Genomic DNA, 24,204 nt, shown 5'->3' on the forward strand with positions numbered 1-24,204 from the left:
ACATGTTGGGCTTAGGCTCGGCCCGTTTATAAATGTGTATTACATGGCACAAGGGGGTAAGCCCGACGGTCGCCCGACGGGCCTAGCCCATTTACAAGCTTGACTTGGCCCGACGTGTTTAACCCGACCATTTATATGTATATTTTGATTTTTTTTTTTTAATAGAATAGGAGTTATATTGATATATTTATTAATTATTGAATGTAATTAAGTCTAATATTTTTTTAAAATTGTTGATGATTTAATAAAATATATTAAAGTATCTTAAATTTAAGACACTTAAAGACCGTTTAAGGTTTTATTGGTACATTATCCCGTCGAAGGCTCGATAATAGCCCGATTAGTCCGATTAGGAGAGGACAAATTAAAACCCAGAACCTAACTGAGTGCGACACAAGACTAACTGAAATCAACTCATTCCTTAAATAGGTAGGTCATGATCCAAGGGTATAGGCCAGCCAAACATGACTAGGCCCGACTGAGACCGACCTGGCACGACGGATTGACACCTCTTTATTATTGACTAAGACGTAGCAATCATATGTGTTGAACATCAAATATTGACTATGATATAGCATGAAAAATTCAAACTGTTATATTGATAAAATTTATTTCTTAATTCTATTGTCTTTGTTAGCTTCCCTTCCTTAGGTGGAAAAGAGATCCTATACTCGCTGCAGCAATCATTGGGTTCTGGAAGGGTATTGGTAGCATTATTCCCTACTTTATACATGCTCAGGTAATTAAACTTTTTACTTGTTTTTCAAATACATAATTGAAATTATACTTTATATGTTCTGTTTATTAAAGATATTAATTTTAACGAATGGTGATTGCCATGAAATATATAGAATTATATACTGGGGAGGCCAATAATTATTACCAAGTCATTGATATTTGCTTCAGTTGTAATGTCTCTACATGGTATTGCCATCGCAACATTCAAGGTTAAGTACCCACTAACTATATGAACTCAAGATTAGATTATTTCAATCTATTCTTTTTTGAATTATTTTAAATATCTCATGCAAGTGAACAATTTTATATCAAATCAAATCAAATTATTCCTTGCCCCCCAAAAAAAACAACAATTTCATTTGAAATCAAATTTTAATAGATCATGCTTTTGGGAGTGTAAACACATTAAACAACATCCAGAACTTCCTCCTCAATTAGAACTTCCTCTTCAATTATAAAGGTGATATAAGAAGGTGGGGAATCCCATTCAATCACAATTCATCTAAGTTTTACTTAATTAAAAAATAATTTAACTATCAATATGCACAATTTACTTAAGTTTGTATAATTAATTAAAGCGATTGTTTGAATGACATCTCCATTAGTGAATTTAGAATTTGACACTTTCTTCTAATTGCCAATCTGTCTTATTTTTAAAAGTCATTTAAGATGGATGTATAAAAGTGTATTCAAAATACATTAAAAGTTATTATATCATTGTCAAATGGTATCATTGTTATGCACATTTTGGAGTGCATATGTGAAATAATATTATCACTGTCATTGAAAAAAAAAAAAAAAAGTATTATATTATAAAGAAAAAAAAAAGTAAGATTTCTAATTATTTGACACCTCAAGGCTCAAGGGGTGTCACTAACAAAATCACATTAGTTAAAGCGCACTTACTATCAAATGTAAAATGTTTGATGTTTCACTTATTTTGTCTATTCTCCTGTTCAACTCTTCAGTATTTCTCCTCCTTGTGAGTGTTTCAAACATTTCTCCTCCTTGTGAGTGCTTTGAACCTTCTTTTCTACCTCAAACCTCTTCGTTTGCCTTTCCTCTCTTGTACAATGGCTTCATCGTCCAACCCACCACCGCCAAACCCAATGATCATGAAGAAGAAGACGATCCGCTAGAAGTGGATGGCATTTACATAAGAGCTGCGCTGGTCAACTGGGAAAACACTTTTGTAGGATACATCATTCCCGGCAAGGCCCACAGGTGTCAAGCAGTCTCAGAAGGTCTTATAGCTGCGTGGAACCTAGGTTTTTGGTTGACGTTTCTCTCCTACACGGAATAAGTACCTATTCCATTTTGAATACCCCCAAGACCTCTACAATATCATACAAGAAGGCTTTTGGCCCGGTCTCGGGAAATCTCCACTTCTTGATAAATGGCATGAAGATGGTCACTGTGTTGGCGTATGATGTCTTATATTCTTTTATAATTTAATCCAAAGAATACTAGTGCAGCGCCTCGACAGTGAAGCAGAATCTCATCTCACCGAGGACGTAGGCAATCTTGTCAAACCTTGTAAATCTGTGTGCATTGCTTATTCTTATTTTTCCATTATCATCTACATCGTTTTAAGATTTCGTTTCTACACACTGGTCTTTCACCCATATGAATTTCTGGGCACAGTTTCATGGAGTCCCTGATAACCTATTCACCTTAGAGTTTTCTATAAACTTGCTACCAAGGATGGAACTCCTTTTCTCTCAATGTTGGTCCAAGGAATGCAAATGGGGATCGACCATAGTCCATTGTTTTTGCAGTTGGGTGTCAATTAACATCACGAAACCCCTAAAGAAAATGATACCCATCCGTCGCACCTCTGGTTTTGAATCACATATTTTTGTCAAGTTCGAACATCATCTGCTATACTAGCTACTACCATTGTGGTACAATAGAACATGAAGTCAGCCGCTGCCCTAAGCTTTACGACGACCCATCCGCCCGTTTAGCTTGCGAATGCAACCCATCTCTATAGAACTTTGGCTCTCTCATGCGAGGACAACCTCCAGACCAAGGTTGACTTCATATGCCCCTTTGCAGGCCTCAGCCGATGGGTCTAGATATGATCAGAGACGAACAGGGACACAAGGTCCTGCAAATTGAAGAACTTAAAGTAGCTCCGCTTTTCTTGCTCCTCCGCTCTCAGCGGTTCTCGGCGGTGAACATCGGAACCGATCATCTCAAACAGGTATGACTCACATGGTCCCAACCCTAGCTGTTGTTGCAGAGCGACATGTTACCTCACCTGCAGCATGCCAGGGCAGCCGTCCATTGTACCATTATTCAGCCTTAGAGCAACCTTTACCTGTCGAATTTGTAACCTCAACAGATCCATCGGACACTCAAGACATCCAATCCATGTAAGATTGGAGAACTTAATGACCAAAATCAAATACAAAATTAAATATTTTGACCTACTTCTTATTGGACCGTAGTAACCATCACTGATTATTAGTGCGATCCTCTTTAGTTTTTTCATCTTCTCTTTGACAGATTTGATATGAACAAATGTTTCACTCTTAGTTAATCTCTTTCCTATTTCTTCTCTTAAGTCTTAGGGACTAAAGTCCTTATAGATCTTAACTAACCTATCCCCACCCATTATAATAAATAGTTAATCATATGTAACTACATCACCATTATTTATTTATTTAATATCTAATTAAATATATTAAATTATGTGGCAATGTAATTAAGGCCACATAAGCGGACAATCCTTTTGCCTCACTCAGTGTAACCATGCCTTCCACTAGATATTGGAATTAATCCCTTCTGCCACAACTTTCAAATTCTCCGAACCTTACCAATATCCTACAAAACATACTTCTTGTCCTATCCCATATCTCTCTCCAAGAAACATACGCCCAAAAGCTCCTCTAAAACAACTCTGAGCATAGCAATGGCGAAAGTTCAGATGAAGCACAAGGCTAGAAGAAGGAAACAACAAGCTAAGCATCTCCAGCTCTCATATCAGGCACTGATCTCTAGGAGGAACATTTTTTATCCTTTACCCCGTGGATGCTGCTGGGTCGCAATCCCACGAGTCACAATTAAACTCATAAGCTGAAACTGTAGAGGTAGGTATTGGGAGATTTGACAGTTCAGGCCTTAAAAATCTTCTTAAAAGGTGAAAAGCCTAACCTCATTTTTCTCATGGAAACTAAGTGTCTTGGAAATAAGCTCACAAAACTCCAACTTCAATTAATGATGTCAGGATCTTTTCTATTGATTCTATCGGCATATTAGGATTTTTATGTGGACTTAATTGATACCGATTGATCCATTGAACCCTAGCAATTATAGATCCACTCTGATTAGAAAACTCTAGCTCTTTCCATTGTGGGAGTGGAATAGAATTTTAAAGTACTGGTGGTCCTGCAACCATTACTTAACACTTTTTTGGTTTTGGGAGCACTGTCTTCTCATAGACCGAAAAAGAAGTGCACAAAAAGAGAGGAAACCTAGAGGGACTCCACTTGCGTAGTTCTTCATTGTCATCTTCATGGGAGTAATCTTCAACCACATGGGACAGAGGTTTGTGATCAATACTCATGGAGATTCTAAACTTACACATAGGTATTCCTGTACTCCCATTGATTATCATAGATGGAGCAAATCTATATGTTTGTGTGTTCTAAGATGTCAAAAATCATTGATCTTGGTTTAGGGATTACACCCATAGTTTATTCAGACAATCGTATTTTGTTCTGTTTTGTATCGAGTCCTAATTGCATTGATTTTTCTATCACTTGTCTATGGGTACCTCATCCCTTCCCAGCGACAGCTGGTCTGGGATAAGCTCATCCTCCTTAGTCTTGGTCCAAAGATTCGTTGGTTATGCATGGGCAATTTCAACTCTTTCCTTTGTTGGAATGAGAAATCGGGTGGGAACTGCAAAGGTGGTAGACGTCGCTCGATTTCTTAATATTGTGGATAGTTGCTCTCTTTTGGATATGGGTAATTTTGGGCCTGTGTTTACATGGAATAACATAAGAATGGTTGTTGCAAACATTTGGATTGGTCTTGATCGTGCCTTCACTAATATAGATATAGATTAGAGAAATGTCTTTCCCGAAGCCTCTGTTAGGACCTGCCCAGCCATCGGTTTTGACCATTCTCCCCTTATCGTGATTACGGATACTAAGTTGAGTGGGATCCCAGGCCTTTCCGATTTCAGTCGATGTGGCTTCGCCATCCTCAGTGTTTGGCTGTGGTAAATTCAGCTTGGAGCTCACCCCGCAACCCGGTTGCTGCTGACCTCCCCTTTAACTAGATACATATAAGGATGCCCTCTCCCGTTGGAAGTCTGAGATTTTTGGTTAAATCGATGAAAGGATTGAGACCCTCAAGTCTGAACTGCTCTGTCTTCAAGCTCTCCCCTCCTCCTTGGCATCCCAGCTAAGAGAAAATGAGATTGCGACTGAGCTTCAGACAACCCTCGCTTGTGAAAAGGAGTTCTGACTCCAAAAATCCTGCATTTCTGGGTTGAAAGGAGGCAATCAGAACACTGCCTTCTTCCATGCTTCTACTCTTCAGAGGAGTCAGAATAGAATTCTAAAGCTTAAGCGCCCATATGGTTCTTGGACTACGTCTGAAGATGAGGTGTATCGGGAGATTGCTGACTTCTATATAGATATCTATCAATCGGATGGGTCTAACGACAGTGACATTGAGGTAGTCCTCAGCTTCGTAGATCCGATTATCTCGGGAGAGAAAAATGAGATGCTCACTGGCCGAGGAAGTCAAATCAACCTTGTGCTCTATGGGGCAGCTCCATGGTTTTAAGTATCTCCGATACTCATACGATACCCTTCGATACGTATCTTAAATTTAGTCGGTCGATACGATACACACCGATACGATACATTGAATTTTTTAAATCATTTCGTATCGATATATATCCTACAATACATACCGATATGCATCAATACACTACTAATACACATCGATACGATACGACATGCCTCGATACGACTCTATGAAAAATATAAAATTGAGGTAAAATGTACGTTTCGGTATGTATTGGTACGTATCGGTGAGTATCGGTATGTATCGATCAGTACGTATCGGTATATATCAGCACGTATCGGTGAGTATCGATATATATATATCGGTACGTATCGGTGAGTATCGATACGTATCGGCGCTACGGTCATATAATGGCCAATATGGGTAATTTTTCAGGAAAAAAAACGATTTTTTGAAGGGTTTTTGTTCCAAAGTTGCTGTCAGCCATATTTCTCTCTAACTAAAGTGGAAATTAAGGTTGGGAACAAGGATTTTACATTTATGGGACAGCTATAGACCTTGAATTCCTAGTACGATACCCTCAATTTAGTGTTTATGCATAATACATGTTATCAATAGCTTTTTTTAACAAATTCTTTATGCAAAAGTGTTTAAAAAAATGTTTCCTATCTATTTATGTGTGTATCTTTAACGTATCTTGGTGTATCTCCGATACGATACGATACCCTCCGATATGTATCTTAATTTTGATCGATCGATACGGCGATCGATACCGATACTTTAATCCTTGGGCAGCTCAAAACTCTTGGTGTTGATTTCTTTCCTCCATTGTATTTTCAAAAAATTTGGGACCTTACAAATGCGGATATTGGTAGTTTTGTGTCAAGCTTCTTTTTCAGGTATATCTCCCCAAAATAGCAATGACAAGCTTATTGTTTAATTCCAAAAGTTGGAAGCCCTAGATCTATTGATCAATATCGACCTATTAGTGGTGTTTGTGTTAAGGTGGCGACCAAGATCATAGCCTCTATTTTGAAGTTGCTCCTCCCTGACATCATTGCCCCCTCTCAGTCGGCTTTCGTCCCTGATAGATCGATATCCGACAATATCTTTATGGCTCATGAAGCTTTTTACTATTAAAAGGAGAAAGAAGGGAAAGAAAAAGCTGGTGATTCTAAACCTATATATGAAGCGTGCTTTTGATCGTTTGGAATGGAAATTCATTAGAAAGCTACTTGGAAAAATGGTTTTTAATAAAAATTTATCTCTTATCTTGGCTAGCATCTCCGCAGTCCACTATTCCATTATTGTTAACAAAGCAGTCTGTTGTCAAGTTAAGCAATCTAGATGCATCCGTTAAGGGACCCTTTATCTCCTACTCTGTTCATTATATATTCTCAAGCCTTGAGTAGCATGCTCAGTTTTGCAGAATCTAGTGGCTCCACTAAAGGGATCCGAATCAAGAATTGGTCTATTCCTCTCTCTCACCTCCTGTTTGCAGATGACTACTTTCTCTTCTCTGAAGTGAAGCTTAAAGATCTCTAAAACTTCAAGGATTGTGTGGGCCTTTTCTGTAAACCAAGTAGGCAACGGATTAACTACAAGAAATCATGTCTGTACTTTAGCCCCAACACTGCTTCAAAGATCAAGAAATGGTTCTCTATTATTATTACAATTTCCTATGCTGACAGCCCTTCTAAATACTTGGGCTTCCTTCAGAGCAGGGGGTCAGCAAAACAGACCTGTTCCATGACAATAGTGGCAAATCCACCTCTAAGATGTTGGGATGCTCCAAATCCTTTGTATCTCATGCAGGCCGTGAAATCCTCTTAAAATCGGTTATTCAACTTGCTCTAAATTTTGTGGCTAGCCACTTCAAGCTTCCCCTATTCAGAGTGTGGCCACAAATTTCTATTGGGGTAACTCTAATGATGTTAAGAAGATTCACTGGCTCTCATGGGACAAGCTTTCTCAGCCAAAAATCTTGATGGACTTGTTTTTCATGACCCGAGCTTTCACAACAAGGCTTTCCTTTCTAAAGCATCCTGGAAACTCTTTTCTCTAATCCTTCCTCCCGTTGGGCCCTCTTTATAAAGTCTATATATTTCCCAAATTGCAATTTTCTTCAAGCCCCTATTGGTAGCTCTCCATCTTAGGCTTAGCGAAGTCTCCTTGCTAGTCGCGTTTTGAAGGAAGGCCTATGTTGGAAGTTGGTTTTCGGGAATCAGATTGATATTTGGAACGATAGATGGATCCCCTCCCTTCCAAATTTCAAAAATCAGCAGCCGGCCGAGGCAAGCGGTGCTCTCAAATTTGTTTCAGAGCTTATTGATCAAGATTCTAGCAAGTGGAATCTTGATCTGCTGGAGTTGTGGTTCTGTCCTGCTGACCGTGAGGCCATCATGCTATTACCTATCCCTCTTTTCCCCTCCGCTGACAAGGTCATTTGGGGGGCAACAAAGCAGGGCATCTTCTCGGTTAAGTCGTCTTATAACTTACTGTGCTTGTTGTAAGCCAAGCCTCCTTGATGAAAGCTTCTTCATCCCATATCAATAAGTGGTCTGTAACCCTTTCTCTGGTTTCTATCTGGCGTTCATTCATTGCCAAAGATTAAGGAGGGTTTGTGCTTCTGCCTTTGCTATTGGTGATGGCTTCGCGGCTAGAAGGATGAACATGGATTAAAATTTCCCAAGATATGGCAATATCCTCGAGACGGCAAATCACATGTTGCTCTCTTGCCCTTTCACCCAGGCCAACCGGTTTTGAAGGGATTTCCACCCTTAAACCAAGGTGTGTATTGAGAAGACAACAACAATAAATGATCCAATAAGAAAATATCCAAGCCAAAATTTGTAAATATATCCCAAGCACATCTAAGGAAATTAAAGTTACAAGAAAACAATAAAACACACAAAAACACCAAGCAATTTTACGTGGCAAACCCTCTTGAAAATAGGGAAAAAGCCACGGGGCAAATCTTGCACCAATCCACTATAAAGGAAATGAGAGTACAAAGGTTACACTCAAGTGTTTATTCTAAACTTGAGATTTCATAAGCAATTGGAGACAATACAAAAAGGATTACCTCGCAAGAAGCCAAACCAAGCTCTCCTACAAAACCAAATCTCACAAAGACTCCTTGCTTTGATGAGAGCTCCAACTTGTAGTAAATAAACCAAAGCTTCAAGGTCAATCCCAAACACCCCTTGTCTCTCTAGCTCCTCCTTCTTCTTCTTCCCTTTTTCTCTCTCTTTCTTTTTTTTCAGCTCTTCCTCACGGCTGAACTTCAGAACACAAAAGGAAAAAACAAAAAAACAAAAGGCAAAAAGAATGCCTTTCAACGTTTCAGCTCCCAACCAACTCCACCCCTTATTAAATGGGGTTCCAATGTTCAACATGGGCTGGACAAATGGGGCTGGGCCCCACCAACAATCTCCCCCTACAGCCCATGAGAGGAGATCCACCACACGACTCCTCACTTGGAGTCCATCCCAACCAAGGCTTTGCAAAGCTCAAGCTTCTCTTTGGGAACACCTTTGGTCATCATATCTGAAGGATTCTTCTCAGTATGAATCTTCTTGAGTCTTAGCAACAGCTTTTCCACAACTTCTTGTAGCCAATGATATCTCACATCAATATGCTTTGTGCGAGAATGATACATTGCCTTCTTGCTTAAGTCCACAGCACTCTGACTATCACAGAATACTACATAATCTTCTTGCTTCAAATCCAACTCACCAACGAAACGCTTCATCTACAACATCTCTTTTCCTGCTTCTGTAGCAGCAATATACTCAGCTTCGGTTGTAGATAAGGCAACACACTTTTGCAATCTAGACTACCATGACATAGCTCCCACCGCAAAGGTAAACAAAATCCCTGATGTAGATTTTCTTCCATCAAGATCACCTGCCATATCTGCATCAATAAAACCTTCCAAAACTGGTTTGGAACTTCGAAAACTCAAACACAACTTGGAACTACCCCTCAAATACCTGAAGATCCATTTCACTGCTTCCCAGTGTTCTCTACTAGGATTAACCAAAAATCTGCTCACAACACCAACTGCATGGGCAATATCTGGACGTGTGCAAACCATTGCATACATTAAGCTCCCAATTGCAGATGAGTAAAGAACAAATGCCATCTCTTCTTTTTCTTCTTTAGTGGAGGGACAAGTTTTCTCACTCAACTTGAAGTGACTTGCAAGAGGTGTGCTAACTGGTTTAGCATCTTTCATGTTAAACCTCTCAAGAACCCGCTCAACATATTGTTCTTGTGACAACCACAACTTCTTTGCTTTCCTGGCACGAACAATCTGCATTCCCAAAATTTGTCTTGTTGAGCCTAATTTTTCATGTCAAATGACTTGAATAGTTCACCTTTCAACCTATCAATCATTTTACAATCTTGTCCAACAATTAGCATATCATCAACATAAAGTAGAAGAATAATGAAGTTACCATCAGAAAATTTCCTGAAATAAACAAAATGATCCGCAATTGTCCTTATATAACTATGATCCATCATGAATGAATCAAATTTCTTGTACCACTGCCTGGGTGCCTGTTTCAAACCATACAAGTTTTTCTTCAACCTGCAAACCATGTGCTCTTTCCCTTTCACTTCAAAACCTTATGGCTGAACCATATATATTTCTTCCTCCAAATTACCATGGAGAAATGCATTTTTCACATCCAACTGCTCAATCTCAAGATCCAAGCTTGCTGCTAAACCCAAGATAACTCGAATGGAACTCATCTTCACTACTGGAAAAAAGATCTCATCAAAATCAATTCCTTGCTTTTGTCCAAAGCCTTTTACCACCAATCGAGCTTTGTACTTCACCAATTTTTCACCATCTTTCTTGAGTTTGAACACCCATTTATTTTTCAATGCTTTTCTCCCCTTAGGAAGCTCTACCAAATCATAGGTATTGTTCTTCTTCAAAGAACTCATCTCATCCTGCATTGCCTTGATCCAATTGTCTTTCTCATTACAAGACTTTGCTTCTTGAAAATTTTCTGGCTCCCCCTCATCAACAAGAAAAATATACTCAGAGTTGGGATATTTGGTTGATGGTTGACGCTCTCTTGTAGACCTTCTAACTTGAGGTTCTGAAATCTCTGGAGGAGGGGGCTGCTCCCCATGTTCGACACCCTCTTCATTTTGTACAGCTTCATCACCTACTATGTTTGAACCATCATAATCACCATGTTTTTCCTATACCTCTCTCACATTTGTGACATTATTTGATGGAGAAGAGACAAGTGACGGGTTAGGAGCACTCTGAGCCTTGATCCTAGGCTCTGCAATTTTTTCAAAATCTTCCAAAGTCTCATTCTCATGGAAGACCACATCTCTGCTTCTAATGATTTTCTTCTTTTCTGGATCCCATAACTTGTAACCAAACTCATCACCTCCATAGCCAACAAACACAAAAGGAACTACTTTATCATCAAGCTTTGTTCTCTGCTCCTTGGGCACATGTGCAAAAGCTTTGCAATCAAATACCTTTAAATGAGAGTATGAAACATCTTTATCTGTCCATTCTTTCTCTGCAGTATCAAAACCCAAAGGCACTGATAGAGATCTGTTGATTAGATAGCAAGCAGTACGAACAACTTCACTCCAAAATGGCTTAGGCAACTTAGCCATTCTTAACATGCATCTAACTCTTTCCACAATAGTGTGATTCATCCTCTCAGTCACACCATTATGTTGTGGGGTACCAGGAATAGTCTTCTCATGTCTAATTCCATGCTCTAAACAAAAGCTTTCAAATTGAATAGAAGTGTATTCACCTCCATTATCAGTTCGGAGACACGTCAATTGCTTCCCTGTTTCTCTCTCCACCATGGCATGAAATCTTTGAAAATGTTGGAACACCTGGTCTTTTGTTCTAACAAAATACACCCACACTTTTCGTGAAGCATCATCAATAAAAGAGACAAAATATCTATTGCCACTAAGTGACTCAACCTCAAGTTGACCACAAACACCAGAGTAAACCAAATCTAACATATTAGATTTTTTAACAGAGGATTTCTTAAATGATACTCTATGATGTTTGCCAAGTAAACAATGATCACAAGGGTTCAATGACATACCTTTGGCAAAGGGAATGAGAGACTTCTTTGCCAAAATTTGTAACCCCTTCTCACTCATGTGAGCCAGCCTCTTGTGCCACAAATTTGGTGAACATCTTCAACTGCATTTAGCCCATTTGTACATATCTTCATGTATGTCTTATAAAGAGTGTGGCAGGCTTCTCCTCTAGCAAGCACTAGTGACCCTTTTGCAAGCTTCCATCTTCCATTGCTAAAATGGCTATCATATCCAAGCCGATCCAAGGCATTAACAGAAATCAAATTTAGGCGAATGTCTGGAACATGTCGCACATCCTTTAGGGTCAATGAACAACCAATGCTAGTCTGAAGACAAACATCACCAATTCCACTGATTCTTGAGTAGCTACTATTTCCCATCTTCACATTCCCAAAGTCTCCTGCTCTATAAGAAGTGAAGAATTCTTTAATGGGGGTGGCATGAAAGGATGCCGCTGAGTCAACTACCCACTCAACATCATTGTCTGCAACATGATTACATTTTTTTTCTTCAAAAGAAAGCACCACCACATCTTCAGAATCAGAAACAGTGGCTGTAGAGTTCTTATCCTCTGAACTCTTTTGATTTTTCGCCTTATTCTGTTCCTTCTTCAATTCCCAACAGTTTTTCTTCAAATGACCTACTTTACCACGGTGATGACACTTTTGTTCTTCTCTAGATTTTGACTTGCCTCTAGATTTGTTGTGGTTCTTTGGTCCCTTACTCTTACTCCTTCCCCTGTTCTCTGTGACAAGAGCCTGTGTATTATCTGAATCCAACCCATGTCTTTTCTTCTAGTCTCTTCATTAAGCATGCTGTCTTTCACAACACTCAAAACTAATACATCTTCTGGAGCAGAATTGTTTAATGAAACAACCAAGGTCTCCCAAGTGCCAAGCAAAGAGCTCAAAAGTAGTAATGCTTGCAATTCATCATCCAAGGTCATTTTTACGTTGCCAATTGGTTCACTAAGCTTTGAAATTCACTTAGGTGTTCTGCAACTGGATGTCCCTCTTTGAATGACAAAGAATGTGTAGTCTTCCTCTCATAGAGACTCTCCAATTTTTTTCAAAGTTCCTGGGCATTAGTCTCTTTAGCAACATGATGAAATACACAATCATTAATCCACTTCCTGACAGTACCATGGTTTTCCTATTCATCCTATCCCATTCTTTGTCAGTTTTACCATCTGGCTTGGCTTCGGCTCCTTCAATTGGATCATACAAGTCACTACAATAAAGAATGTCCTCCATCTTGGGCTTTCATATTGAGTAATTCGGACCGGTAAGTTTAATCATTGTACCAGACGATTCATTCATCCCAACACACACCAAATAGTTGAAATAAACCAACTGACAACTTGGCTCTGATACTACTTGAAGGGATTTTCACCCTTAAACCAAGGTGTGTATTGAGAAGACAACAACAATAAACGATCCAATAAGAAAAAATTCAAGCCAAAATTTGTAAATATATCCCAAACACATCTAAGGAAATTGAAGTTTCAAGAAAACAATAAAGCACACAAAAACACCAAGCGATTTTACGTGGAAAGCCCCCTTAAAAAGAGGGAAAAAAATCATGGGAAAAATCTTGCACCAATCCACTATAAAGGAAATGAGAGTACAAAGATTACACTCAAGTGTTTCTTATAAACTTGAGATTTCATAAGTAATTGGAGACAATACAAAAGGAATTACCTCACAAGAAGCCAAACCAAGCTCTCCTACAAAACCAGATCTCACAAAGATTCCTTGCTTTGGTGAGAGCTCCAACTTGTAGTAAATAAACCAAAGCTTCAAGGTCAATCCCAAACACCCCTTGTCTCTCAAGCTTCTCCTTCTTCTTCTTCCCTTTTTCTCTCTCTTTCTTTTTTTTCAGCTCTTCCTCACGGCTGAACTTCAGAACACAAAAGGAAAAAAAAAAAAAAAAAAAAAACGAAAGGCAAAAAGAATGCCTTTCAACGTTTCAACTCCCAACCAACTCCACTCCTTATTAAATGGGGTTCCAATGTTCAACATGGGCTGGGAAAATGTGGCTGGGCCCCACCAACAGGTTTGCCTCCACTCTCTTTCAAAGTCCCTAGTAACCAAGACCCATCCATCCAACTTTGGATCAGAAGCTGGAGCGACTTTTAGAAGCTTGGAAAAGAAAGCCAGAGCCTAAATAAACCTTGCTTCCTTCATCGCTTGGTACATTTGGATTGCTTGGAATGATTTTGTTTTCGAAAGGAAATCATGGTCTCCCATTGACATTATCCATGCCACCTCTAAGGCCTCTGGCTAACACAAGGATGCTAACATTGGTGCTAAGGCCTCTGATGCGTCTTGGCTTTCTAGGTCATTGGATGGTGGTTTGGGTGAGGTGATTAGAGACCATAGTGCGGAAGCTCTGCACGTTTTTCTATAATTGAAAAACCCAATCCAACATAGCACTGGCGCACTACCCAAAATTCCTGAAATCATAACGTACACTCATCAAACCAAAAGCACTACCAAAATTGATATTTTCCTCCAAGAAAGAGAGAGAAAAAAAAAATGTAAGTTTCATCCATGAGTCGGGGAAGTGGCCTAGACACTTGAGTGTCATATTGCATATTTTGCATGCATGTAAGTTAAACTCACTCCTGAATTCGTGATTTCATTTTATCATTTCATATGATTATATCTTATCATCTCATGTAATTTCATGGTTTCATTTTAATGATAATGATTTTTATCATCTTATGTGATCACATGTGATTTTCAATATCTAGTGTAACCATATGATATTGATTTTCATTTCATATGTATGGTTATTATGGATAGGTTAGAACCATATATCATTTCATGTGTTAATAGGATAAGTCTATTATTTCATGTGATCATAACATATTGTTTGATTTAATTTTATCATTTTATGTGCAAATCCTAGGTTAAATAATTTTATAAGATTCATAATTATAATTCTCCGGGGGGGGGGGGGGGGTGCTCGAAATATGAGCATCTGATAGAAAGGTTGGAATTTCCGGGCTAGGTGGGTGCCTAACACCTTTCCACACTCATAATCTAACACGAACGCATATCTCTATAACAGACCAATCATGAAGTCAAATCTGGGGTTCAGTCCTTTCACAAAAATCCAATCCCCTAATCGAGCTTGATCCCTTGATTGGAATTTGGTTCATCAATAGTGTTCTAGGCCCTAAATCTTAGGTGATGATTTCAAAAAATATGTTTTCACTATCACTTTTATGTCACCTAGAAGACAGTGGACATAAAGAAATCTCTAGTAAATCATGGGAGGAATAAGAGAATGAAAGATAAAAAAGAAACCTACTTCCCAAGAAATGGAGAGAGGGATCGAAAACCCACCAACATATCATCAGAGGGGCAAGAGGAAGGAAACATTAATTTTCCCGATCTTTGTCCTCACACGAAGTATCGAAAGTTTCGATTTCTCCAAGAATGACAGAAGATAGAAGGCCAAGCTCTTGTCCCTAAGTCAAGGATGCTGCTAGAAATATGCATAAAAAGTAAAGGAGCCTCCCCCTTTTCAGCCATTATCGGTATCCAAACTCAGGTAACCATTCAATCCTAGTAGTCATGATGTAGGCTCATATTAAGCCATGTGTTAGTGTAACTAAAATAACAACTTATTTTATTGTGTTTTTCCTTTTAGCATTATGCAACTTATTACGGCCACTTAATCAAACATGTTGATATAAGATCATTAATTCTTGGGAGAGAATATTTGAAATCCAAATATATGGTAGAAAGATCAGAATTTTCAGGTGGAATGGGTGCCTAACATTGAAGAGACCATGCATATGAAGCCGCAATTCAAACCCGATTCTATAATAGAAATTGTGCTCCCCAATAGAATTTTAGACTCATAATCCAAAGTGGCGACTCCAAAGAATCATGTGTTCCCTATCTCCTTTTGTCATCAATAAAAATAAAGAAATTACCACCAAAAGTGGTAGGTGGAAGGTGATGAAACAGGAAAAGGATTGAGAAGATAATACTTCCTCGAGGAGAGGGAATGCTTTACCCAAGGAAGAGCAAGGAACGGGATAACCCTCCAATTGCTATTCTTACAAAAGGGATGAGACAAAACTCACCATCCATTTTGAACTCATGATTGTTTTCCTAAAGAGCTTATGAGTTTCCTTCTTCCTCTGTTATTGGAAATTTTATTAAGGACAATAAATAGAAAGCCAAGATCTTAACTAGTAAACTATGTGGTTTGTTGAAAAGTATAGACAAAATGTATATACATTTGCATATTTCAATTATTCATTGGAGACTTTACATGTCTAATATGATCATTTCTTCTTTTATATAATAATATAATGTTGCGATTGACAGGACATACCAGATGTCGATGGAGATAAAGAAAGTGGCATTGTCACCTCTAGCACCAAACTTGGCAAAGAAAGAGTCAGTGAAAATTTAACTTTATTTCCACTTTTGTCCTCATGCTCAATTAATGAGTTTAAGTTATCCAACACCTAATAATTTTTTATTTCATAATATGTACTTTTAAATGTTTGAGTATTGTATTTTTTTTATAATTAAATAAGAAATTAGCTTATCACATATATGAGGGAAATACATAATGTAAGAAATTATATATTAGACAACAGAGATTAGGTAATATTATATTACCTTTGAGATAGAAAAAATAAATTAAGAAGCTTTTTTCTTTTCCGTCCCCCCTCTCTTATTAAGACCTTTTTATTTATTTTATAATTAAGTTATAAAGACCTGTATAACTTAATGCAAACAATGCCTTTTACAACGTTTGATAATACTTGAAACAGGCATTCTCCCTTGGTGTTAACATCCTTCTGATTGCTTATGGTCTTGGAATGATAATGGGGGTTTCGTCTTCATCTTTACTGTTCAAACTTATCACAGTATGTAATTTATTTCATTTTCTTTTAGCATATTGAAATTTTATATTTATAAGCCCATTAGAATTCGTAACATTTTTCCTTTATTAACACAATTCCCTAACAAACTTTATTGGATGTAGATACTGGGTCATTCTACCATCGCTGCTGTTCTTTTGCTTCATTCTAGGACTGTTGATCTTACAAATAAATTATCTGCACAATCATTTTACATGTTCATATGGAAGGTAAATTGCATTGGGTTCAACATTTTTTACTAGTGGAATCACAACACTTCTTCTTCTTCTTCTCCTTAAGGGTACTTCAAGAAATTTTATTATTTTACTTGAATGGTTTTCTCCTTTATATTTGTTTAAGGATTTTGGAGCTGTTAATCTTGCATCTTACCTCTCCATCCCCATACGCATGAATTTGAATATTTTCCTTTCTTTTGGTTTTTTACCCAAAAACAAATGGAGCCATATATAGGTGCAAATGTTAGAATTTTTTTTTTTTTTTTTTGGTGAAAGGAAATTGTGAGTTATTTGTTACATTTCATGACAGTAAAAATTCTCTCTTTGCAGTTAGTTTATGCTGAGTACCTCCTCCTTCCATTTGTACGGTGAGAAGAATATCTAGTGATGGCACAAGATAAAGGGGTTGGATGTGTATGTCCTAAAGTCCTTATATTACTCCTTATGTCATTTGTATGCTGAGAAGAATAACTAATAAGACTTTTAATTGCTAATGTATGCTGGAGTTTATTATAAATCCATGCATACTAGCATATGTATAACATTTACTTAAGCATTTGTGCATCTAAAGGTTTTTTATATCTTCTTTTTAGGTAAGAAGTCCCCTCCATCAAATGCAAGAACCTTTACAAAACTCCTTTTATTCTTTTCCATAAAGTTTTAATTTTTAATTTTTATTTATTTTTATTTTTTTGTAATTTTTAAATTTTTATTTTTCTATAAGAATCAATAGAACTAGTAGTTGGGGCAGTATCCCAAGTAGAAGATGTAGCTGTTGCAGCCAATTGCTTTGCTAGCCTATCCACTACTAAATTAGCTTCACGGAAACAGTTGGATATTTTTCATGTAACAATTTCCTGCAAAGAGAATAGAATCATCTTAGATTCCCTAGACTACTTAGGACTTCCTACAATGATTAGTTTTAATCATTGATGTTAAGTTTGTTTCTAATTCTTCACCGGCTTTGAAGAATGACCCGCTCTGACATATTTTGATGGCGACCCGAATGGGAATTTTTTTGAGATTTGTGATGAAAGTAGAGGGGTTTGGCCGATAGGCCCAAGCCCTGAGTCCAACACTGATCTCGTATGGGGGTGCGGGGGGCTATGCCCCTACGGTATGGTTCGACCTGATTGACCATGACCTGATGGGTCGACAACGGCATGGAGTATATAATGAACTATCGTTTTGTTGAGCATTGTCATTGTAATTTGGGGGTTTTTCGAGCTAGGGTTTTAGGGCGAGTTTTCTCGCCGCTGCTTGAGTGTAATCTCTCTCTTCTGCATAGTGAAACATCTTCTTCGCCCAAGGACGTAGTGCATCACATCGGTGTGTGAACCTTGTTAAATCTCTTTGTTGTGCAGATCTAGTTTTGTTTATTTTCGTACTTTTTTTATGTTTGCTATAACAATTGATCCTACTTAGGATTCCTTAGATTATACGTAAGTCAAATTTGGTGACCTATCTAAAATGAATGGCCTACTTTGTAATGTGTTTTGCCACGTCATCTGAAGTTCCTAAAAGGAAAATGAAAAATTGCATCAAGTTGACCTAGAATTCAATGGAACACTATGTGCTAACATTCCCTCTTGAATTTCGTCACTAACCCTGAAGCAATATGGTAGTTATTGCAAGTAAAAGGAAGAGTTCTACAATCGGTGGGTAGGAACTCATCCCATCAACTCCATCCTTTTATTGTTAAGCTAGAAAATAGCATAAAATTGTCCATTGCTGTCGTAACAGGATCAAAGAGACAAGATTGGCATGAAAGTTTGACTTCTCTTATTTTTATAAGAGAAGGAAGTCGATTACATTCAGTTAGTAGGGAAGAAAAAATCTTGGGCTAGATCTTATAGACATAAGATACATTCCTTGCTTTTCTCTCCAGAAAATCGGAATCTTCCTTCCTTTTGAGTCTTCCAATGAAGGTGATGCAACCATGAGGTTTTCTCGAAGAATGAAATGAAGGGTGGCGGCGGAAGCGCAACCGACTAAAGAACATATATTCAAAAAATTTCAGCATTGGATCTCAATGAACATGGATGCATGGAACATAAGAATGAGAAGTTAGGGTTACCTAGAATGCATAAGAGGCATGCTCCTCTAACGGTTTGCAGCATGTACACTCAATCATCATTTACTGATTCCTTTTAAGTCCCAAATTTTCTTTGTTCTTGAGCAAGAAGAAGATTATCTTGCTCTTGCTCTCAAGTTTAATAAAAAATAAATAAATAAATTATATATATATATATATGCAATTGATTTTTGGGCTAAGGCTTCTCTTTTATAAAATAGCCTAACTTAAAGATTTGAAATAGACAGATGAGATCGAGCCATGTGGTGGGATCCTAAATTGTGGTTATTATCCTTAAGGACAACACTGCTAATTGTGTAACCTGAAAACCCCTTGAGGTAGATAATTTTATTACATTTACTCACATACTACCAACATCCACAATGCATGCTCATAAGTACAAGATAAAAATATCAATAAATAAGAAAGCGCATCGTAAATTAATCTAGAGTATCGGGATCAATGATTGAAGAATTATTTTAAATTCTTCTCAAATAATAATATTATATATAATATTACCGGGTCATAATCCGATAACTTGCACACTTAATTGTTAATCCTTTCGGGGTATGGAAACCCTATCAAGTGTCACTGCTGTTCACGTATATACCCCACACAACAAGCATCCAATGTATAGTCAAATTTGTCGATAGACATCAACCATTGGATCATTATATTTGTATAAAATATGAATCCAACAGTAAGTGCGTCTCAGGTACGAGAAAAGTAACTACCTAAAGTTCCCCTCATGAATATAATGGCAGTAAACCAAATCAAAAATTTCGATAGATCAATGTACTTCCTTTTGCTTAAGGTCAGCGAGAAAAAATTTATTAAAAAGAATGAAAGAATTACACATCCAAACAAACCACAATAAAAAAAGAAACCCAGCTCCACCTACGACATTGCCATCAACAGAGAAGGGCATCAGTCAGGAATAAACTAGAGATTAGCCTTCACCTCCTCCATCGGCATTGCCATCAACAAAGGGAAGACCAAGCCTCTAACATATCAAATTGATACTTTCAGAGAGGATTCAACTTTCATAGAGACGGAACCCAGGTCTACCTAAAGCATCCCAATAGATCTCATTAGCTGAGAACCGAGGAGGAGAGCTCCAGACTACTGAAGAATGAGTTGCAGCTGCATGCCTCGCCAATCCATCTGCCACAGTGTTAACCTCCCGGAAACAGTGACTTATGCACGATATAGTTCTGTTCAAATACTCCAAGATATACAGCCATTTCTGATGGAAAACCATGGAATGGCTTTTCTTTCAATACACCCCACGACTGCTTTGGAGTCACACACTACTTCTAACCAAGACAATTTAGTTGCATGGAGATCTTTATTGCTTCAAAAAAAGCAGCCATCTCAACCCAGTAATTCATTGTAATCCCTTCAAAAGAAGCAAAACAGCGCATAAGATAGCCTAAATGGTCTCGGATAACTCTTCCTGCACCCGCATATCCCGGATTACCCAGAGAACAACTGTCATATTAATTTTATAGCAACCCACTGGAGGTCTTGCCCAATTCAGCTCTTTGTATACTTTCCTAGTGGCAAGAGTTCTCACCAGAGAAAGTGCATCATAGATTTGGAGGTTCCTCAACGTTTGAACTCCAATACCAGTTAGTCGTGAGAAATCCTGAATATCACGCACCACCACTTTCAAGATCCAAGATGCTGGTCTACAAATGTTCTCAAACCTTTGTTGATTTCGTTCATTCCAAATCTGATGCATGGCATCTAACAAGCAAGCCGACCAGATTTGTCTCAAGGGAACAACACTAGTTTTCCTTTTCCACTAGGAGAAAAGTTCTTGGATTGAAGGGAAACCACACCAACTTAGATCGAAAAAACATTAACACTCCTGACCACACCAAACAAGTATACCTGCAATCAAGAAATATATGCTGAAGGGATTCACCAACTACCAAGGATAAGGAGCATCTAGATGCCATTTGCACCGACCAGGCCATCACTTTATCATCAGTAGGAAGCTTACCATGGATCAAACACCAATCAAACACTGAGATCCGAGGGGATATACCTTTCTTCCCAATTAAACCATGCCATGGGACTTCTAGTTTCCGATTATGAATCCCTTCCCATGCTGATAAGACAGAGAAAGCTCCTGACTAAGTCAAAGACCACACCTTTCTATCACAAGTTGGAACAAATGGGAGAGGGAAATTCTGAATCTGGAAATAAACTTGTTGAAGAGGGTGAGACATTGGATTAGGGAGGGCCCACTCCCCATTAATGGCAAAATCCTCCAACTTTGCACTTAGAGCTTAGCTCCTATCAATATCAAGGACCTCAGAAATATAAACATCTATCATGCCAAAAAGAGATTGAGGATCCATCCCCCACCACCCATCTCTCTTTTGAATCCACAAAATCCCAAATCTTCTTGATACCAGGCCAAATGGAGGAGCATATGTACTGAGACATTTTCTTTCCTGCTCCATTCAGGAACCACCCATTTTCTTTCCTGCTCCATTCAGGAACGACCCTCTTAAGAAGGACGCAACCAAAGAGTCATCAGTTTTGATAAAGCAGGCTAATTTAGCAAGCATGGCCAAATTAACATCCCTCAGTCTTCGAATACCCAACCCTCTTCCTTCCTTGGCTTGCACACAATATCCTATTTAACTATAATAGAATGAGATACCTCAGGGGGTCTCTCTACACCAAATAAAATTTCATGTCCATCGCTCCATCAATGCAACTTCCATTCCATGGTGGTGATCATACTACCTTCATAATTTTTCCCAATTGAAGTGGGTTTGTACACTAGGTTTGTTGATATATGCATGATCTGCATGTATGCAACTCATGCACACCCTGGGTAGCTTGGATATTTTATGGTTAATACTTAGATGACATGAATTAGTAGGGGTATCCCTATGATTCAATAATAGGGTTTGGGTAGTGATGTGGTAAAAATTGATCGGGCGATCTTCCTTGTAGTTCCAAATGCTCCAGCTGATCTGCACAGAAGAGAAGATAGGGGAGAACCAGGCTGATCTGACAGGGGACTCTCCGATGCCTAAGTCAAATCCTTTCACAGCAGATACTCAATAGAGTTTTCAGTTAAAAGAAGTGATCAATCCCTTTCAATGGAGGCTTACCTTGGTATTTATAGGCCACTGGTAGAATGGAGAAAGGGGGAAGTCCGTGAAGAGTCCTACTGAGTGTGGAGTCCTGGAGAGGGACAACTCTCTGATGCTGGGAATATTCCAGATCCTGGGGTATACCAAGGGATTATCCCCCTCTCATCTTGGAAGTGCCAACGTGGGAGAAGTGGATGCCTCTGATGATGTGTAGTGGATAGAGTCTTGTCCTTGTGATCAGGGATTACGTTCCTTGAATATAGGAGTGGACAAGAGCACGTTTCTAGGAACCTCACTTCTTGACGTCGGGGTGAGGTGGCAGCACAGCCAGATGAGTGCCGAGGTGGTAGCTCGGGCTGGTGGAGGGCCGAGGTGGCGACTCGGGCTAGTGGAGGGCCGAGGTGACGGCTCAGGCTGGCGGAGGGCTGAGGTGAAAGCTCGGGCTCGTTGAGGGCCGAGGTGGCAGCTCAGACTGGTGGAGGATCGAGGTGGTGGCTCGAACTGGTGGAGGATCGAGGTGGTGGCTCGGACTGGTGGAGGGCCGAGGTGGCGGCTCAGACTGGTGGAGGATCGAGGTGGCAGCTCGGGTCGGTGGAGGGCCAAGGTGGCGGCTCAGACTGGTGGAGGATCGAGGTGGCGGCTCGGACTGGTGGAGGACCGAGGTGGTGGCTCGGACTGGTGGGGGGCCGAGGTGGCTGCTCGAGCTGATGGAGGGCCGAGGTGGTGGCTCGGGCTGGTGGAGGGCCGAGGTGACGGCTTGGGCTGGTGGAGGGCCGAGGTGACGGCTTGGGCTGGTGGAGGGTTGAGGTGAAAGCTCGGGCTCGTTGAGGGCCGAGGTGGCAACTCAGGCTCGTTGAGGGCCGAGGTGGCAGCTCGGGCTAATGGAGGGCCGAGGTGGTAGCCCGGGCAGATGAAGGGCTGGGGTAACAGTGCAGCATTCGTTAGTTCGCTCCTTGGCCGCGCCGTGGTTAGGGAGAAATGGCCTCATCATGTAGCATAATTTGAGAAATTAATATGGGTTTTTCACTTAATTTGTTCTCCACTTCAATGTAAGCATCTCAATTCCTTAATTTAAGCTCCCTACACAAAATCCCCCACCTAATTAGTGAATTAAGAAGGTAGGTCATGGAGAGTTTTGGTCGGTTGATCGAATTATTCTAGTCGAGGTGAGAGAAAGAGAGCAAAAGAGATAGAATGAGAGAATCCACTCACCTTGATGTAGGTGTGAGTGTTTATTTATACTCCTACCCTTAGCTCAAATCCCCTCCTTTTCTTCCTTCCTTCTCTTCCTTCTTCTCCTTCCTTCAATTTGATGGTTGTGAAATAAATGAGTAAGTTATTCTTTACATAGGTAACTTGTTTCACTAAGGCATGTTTGGTGAATTAATGGGAATCCCCATTTACTGATTTAATTTCCCAATTAATACAAGTGGGCCCACCTCCAAGTGAGTCATTATATTAATCCAACCAATCATAAGTTGTATGGAGCAATGGAGGTGGTCCGGAGTGCATGCCTACAAAGACTTGGGCCCCACGGGTGAATAACCCATGCTATCAATTTACTCCCACCGGTGGATGCTCACCGGTTAGCTATGACCTATCGTTGGGCATTAGACGGTGACAGCTAAAATTGCCCATTTCTGTTGGGACTTCTCTAATGCACTACACTACTGGTCAATGGGGCTTACACAAGTCTGTATGCAAAGTTTATGGGTATGTCATTACCCAGGTTCAGGTGAATCTCCTCGATGGAAGATGACTTACCCTGACTTCCTCAGTGGTCTGTAACCCTTCAGTTGTTTCAACACAAATAATATTTGCAGGTAGGGTCATTTCTTCCCTCGTGACAAAAAATACTGCTACCAAGTAGTCCTTAACACTATCCAACTCTTGTAATTCTTCTGGGTCAACAATAGAAGATATGTTAGGACTCGAGTATCACAGTTTGATCAACAGATTTTAGTCAAAGTTAATTGCCAAGTAGCAAAGTTTGTTTTTCTTTTATTCATGCGAATTGCTTTAAAGTAAAGCGTAGGGAGCTATGGATGCAGCTGCGATCGGTGGTGATGTCCTCTATTCCTTGTTCACTAGTAGGTGACTTTAATACGACTTTGTTATCCAACAAGAAAAGGGGTCCTAGAAGATACAATTTAAGCTCTCCTGCGGAATTCCAAGCTATGGTGGATTCGTGCTTGCTTGTTTTGGTTCCCTCTCCAGGGAAAATTTTTATTTGGACAAACAATTCCAGAAGAGGGCATGTGGCGGCTG

At 39.3% G+C, this 24,204-nt stretch overlaps 1 protein-coding gene across 1 annotated transcript; it reads left to right on the plus strand.

The window, feature by feature from the left end:
• Positions 1-641: 641 nt before the first annotated feature.
• On the plus strand, positions 642-17,377 carry LOC122078609 (coumarin 8-geranyltransferase 1b, chloroplastic-like). Its single transcript, XM_042645039.1, has 6 exons — positions 642-739; positions 852-947; positions 15,963-16,034; positions 16,418-16,513; positions 16,633-16,737; positions 17,074-17,377. The coding sequence occupies exons 2-6, from the start codon at positions 912-914 to the stop codon at positions 17,113-17,115; spliced, it is 351 nt and encodes a 116-aa protein (XP_042500973.1). The 5' UTR covers positions 642-739; positions 852-911; the 3' UTR covers positions 17,116-17,377.
• Positions 17,378-24,204: the final 6,827 nt, after the last annotated feature.

Source organism: Macadamia integrifolia, chromosome 1 (assembly GCF_013358625.1).
Source record: "Macadamia integrifolia cultivar HAES 741 chromosome 1, SCU_Mint_v3, whole genome shotgun sequence".
Classification (NCBI taxonomy): domain Eukaryota; kingdom Viridiplantae; phylum Streptophyta; class Magnoliopsida; order Proteales; family Proteaceae; genus Macadamia; species Macadamia integrifolia.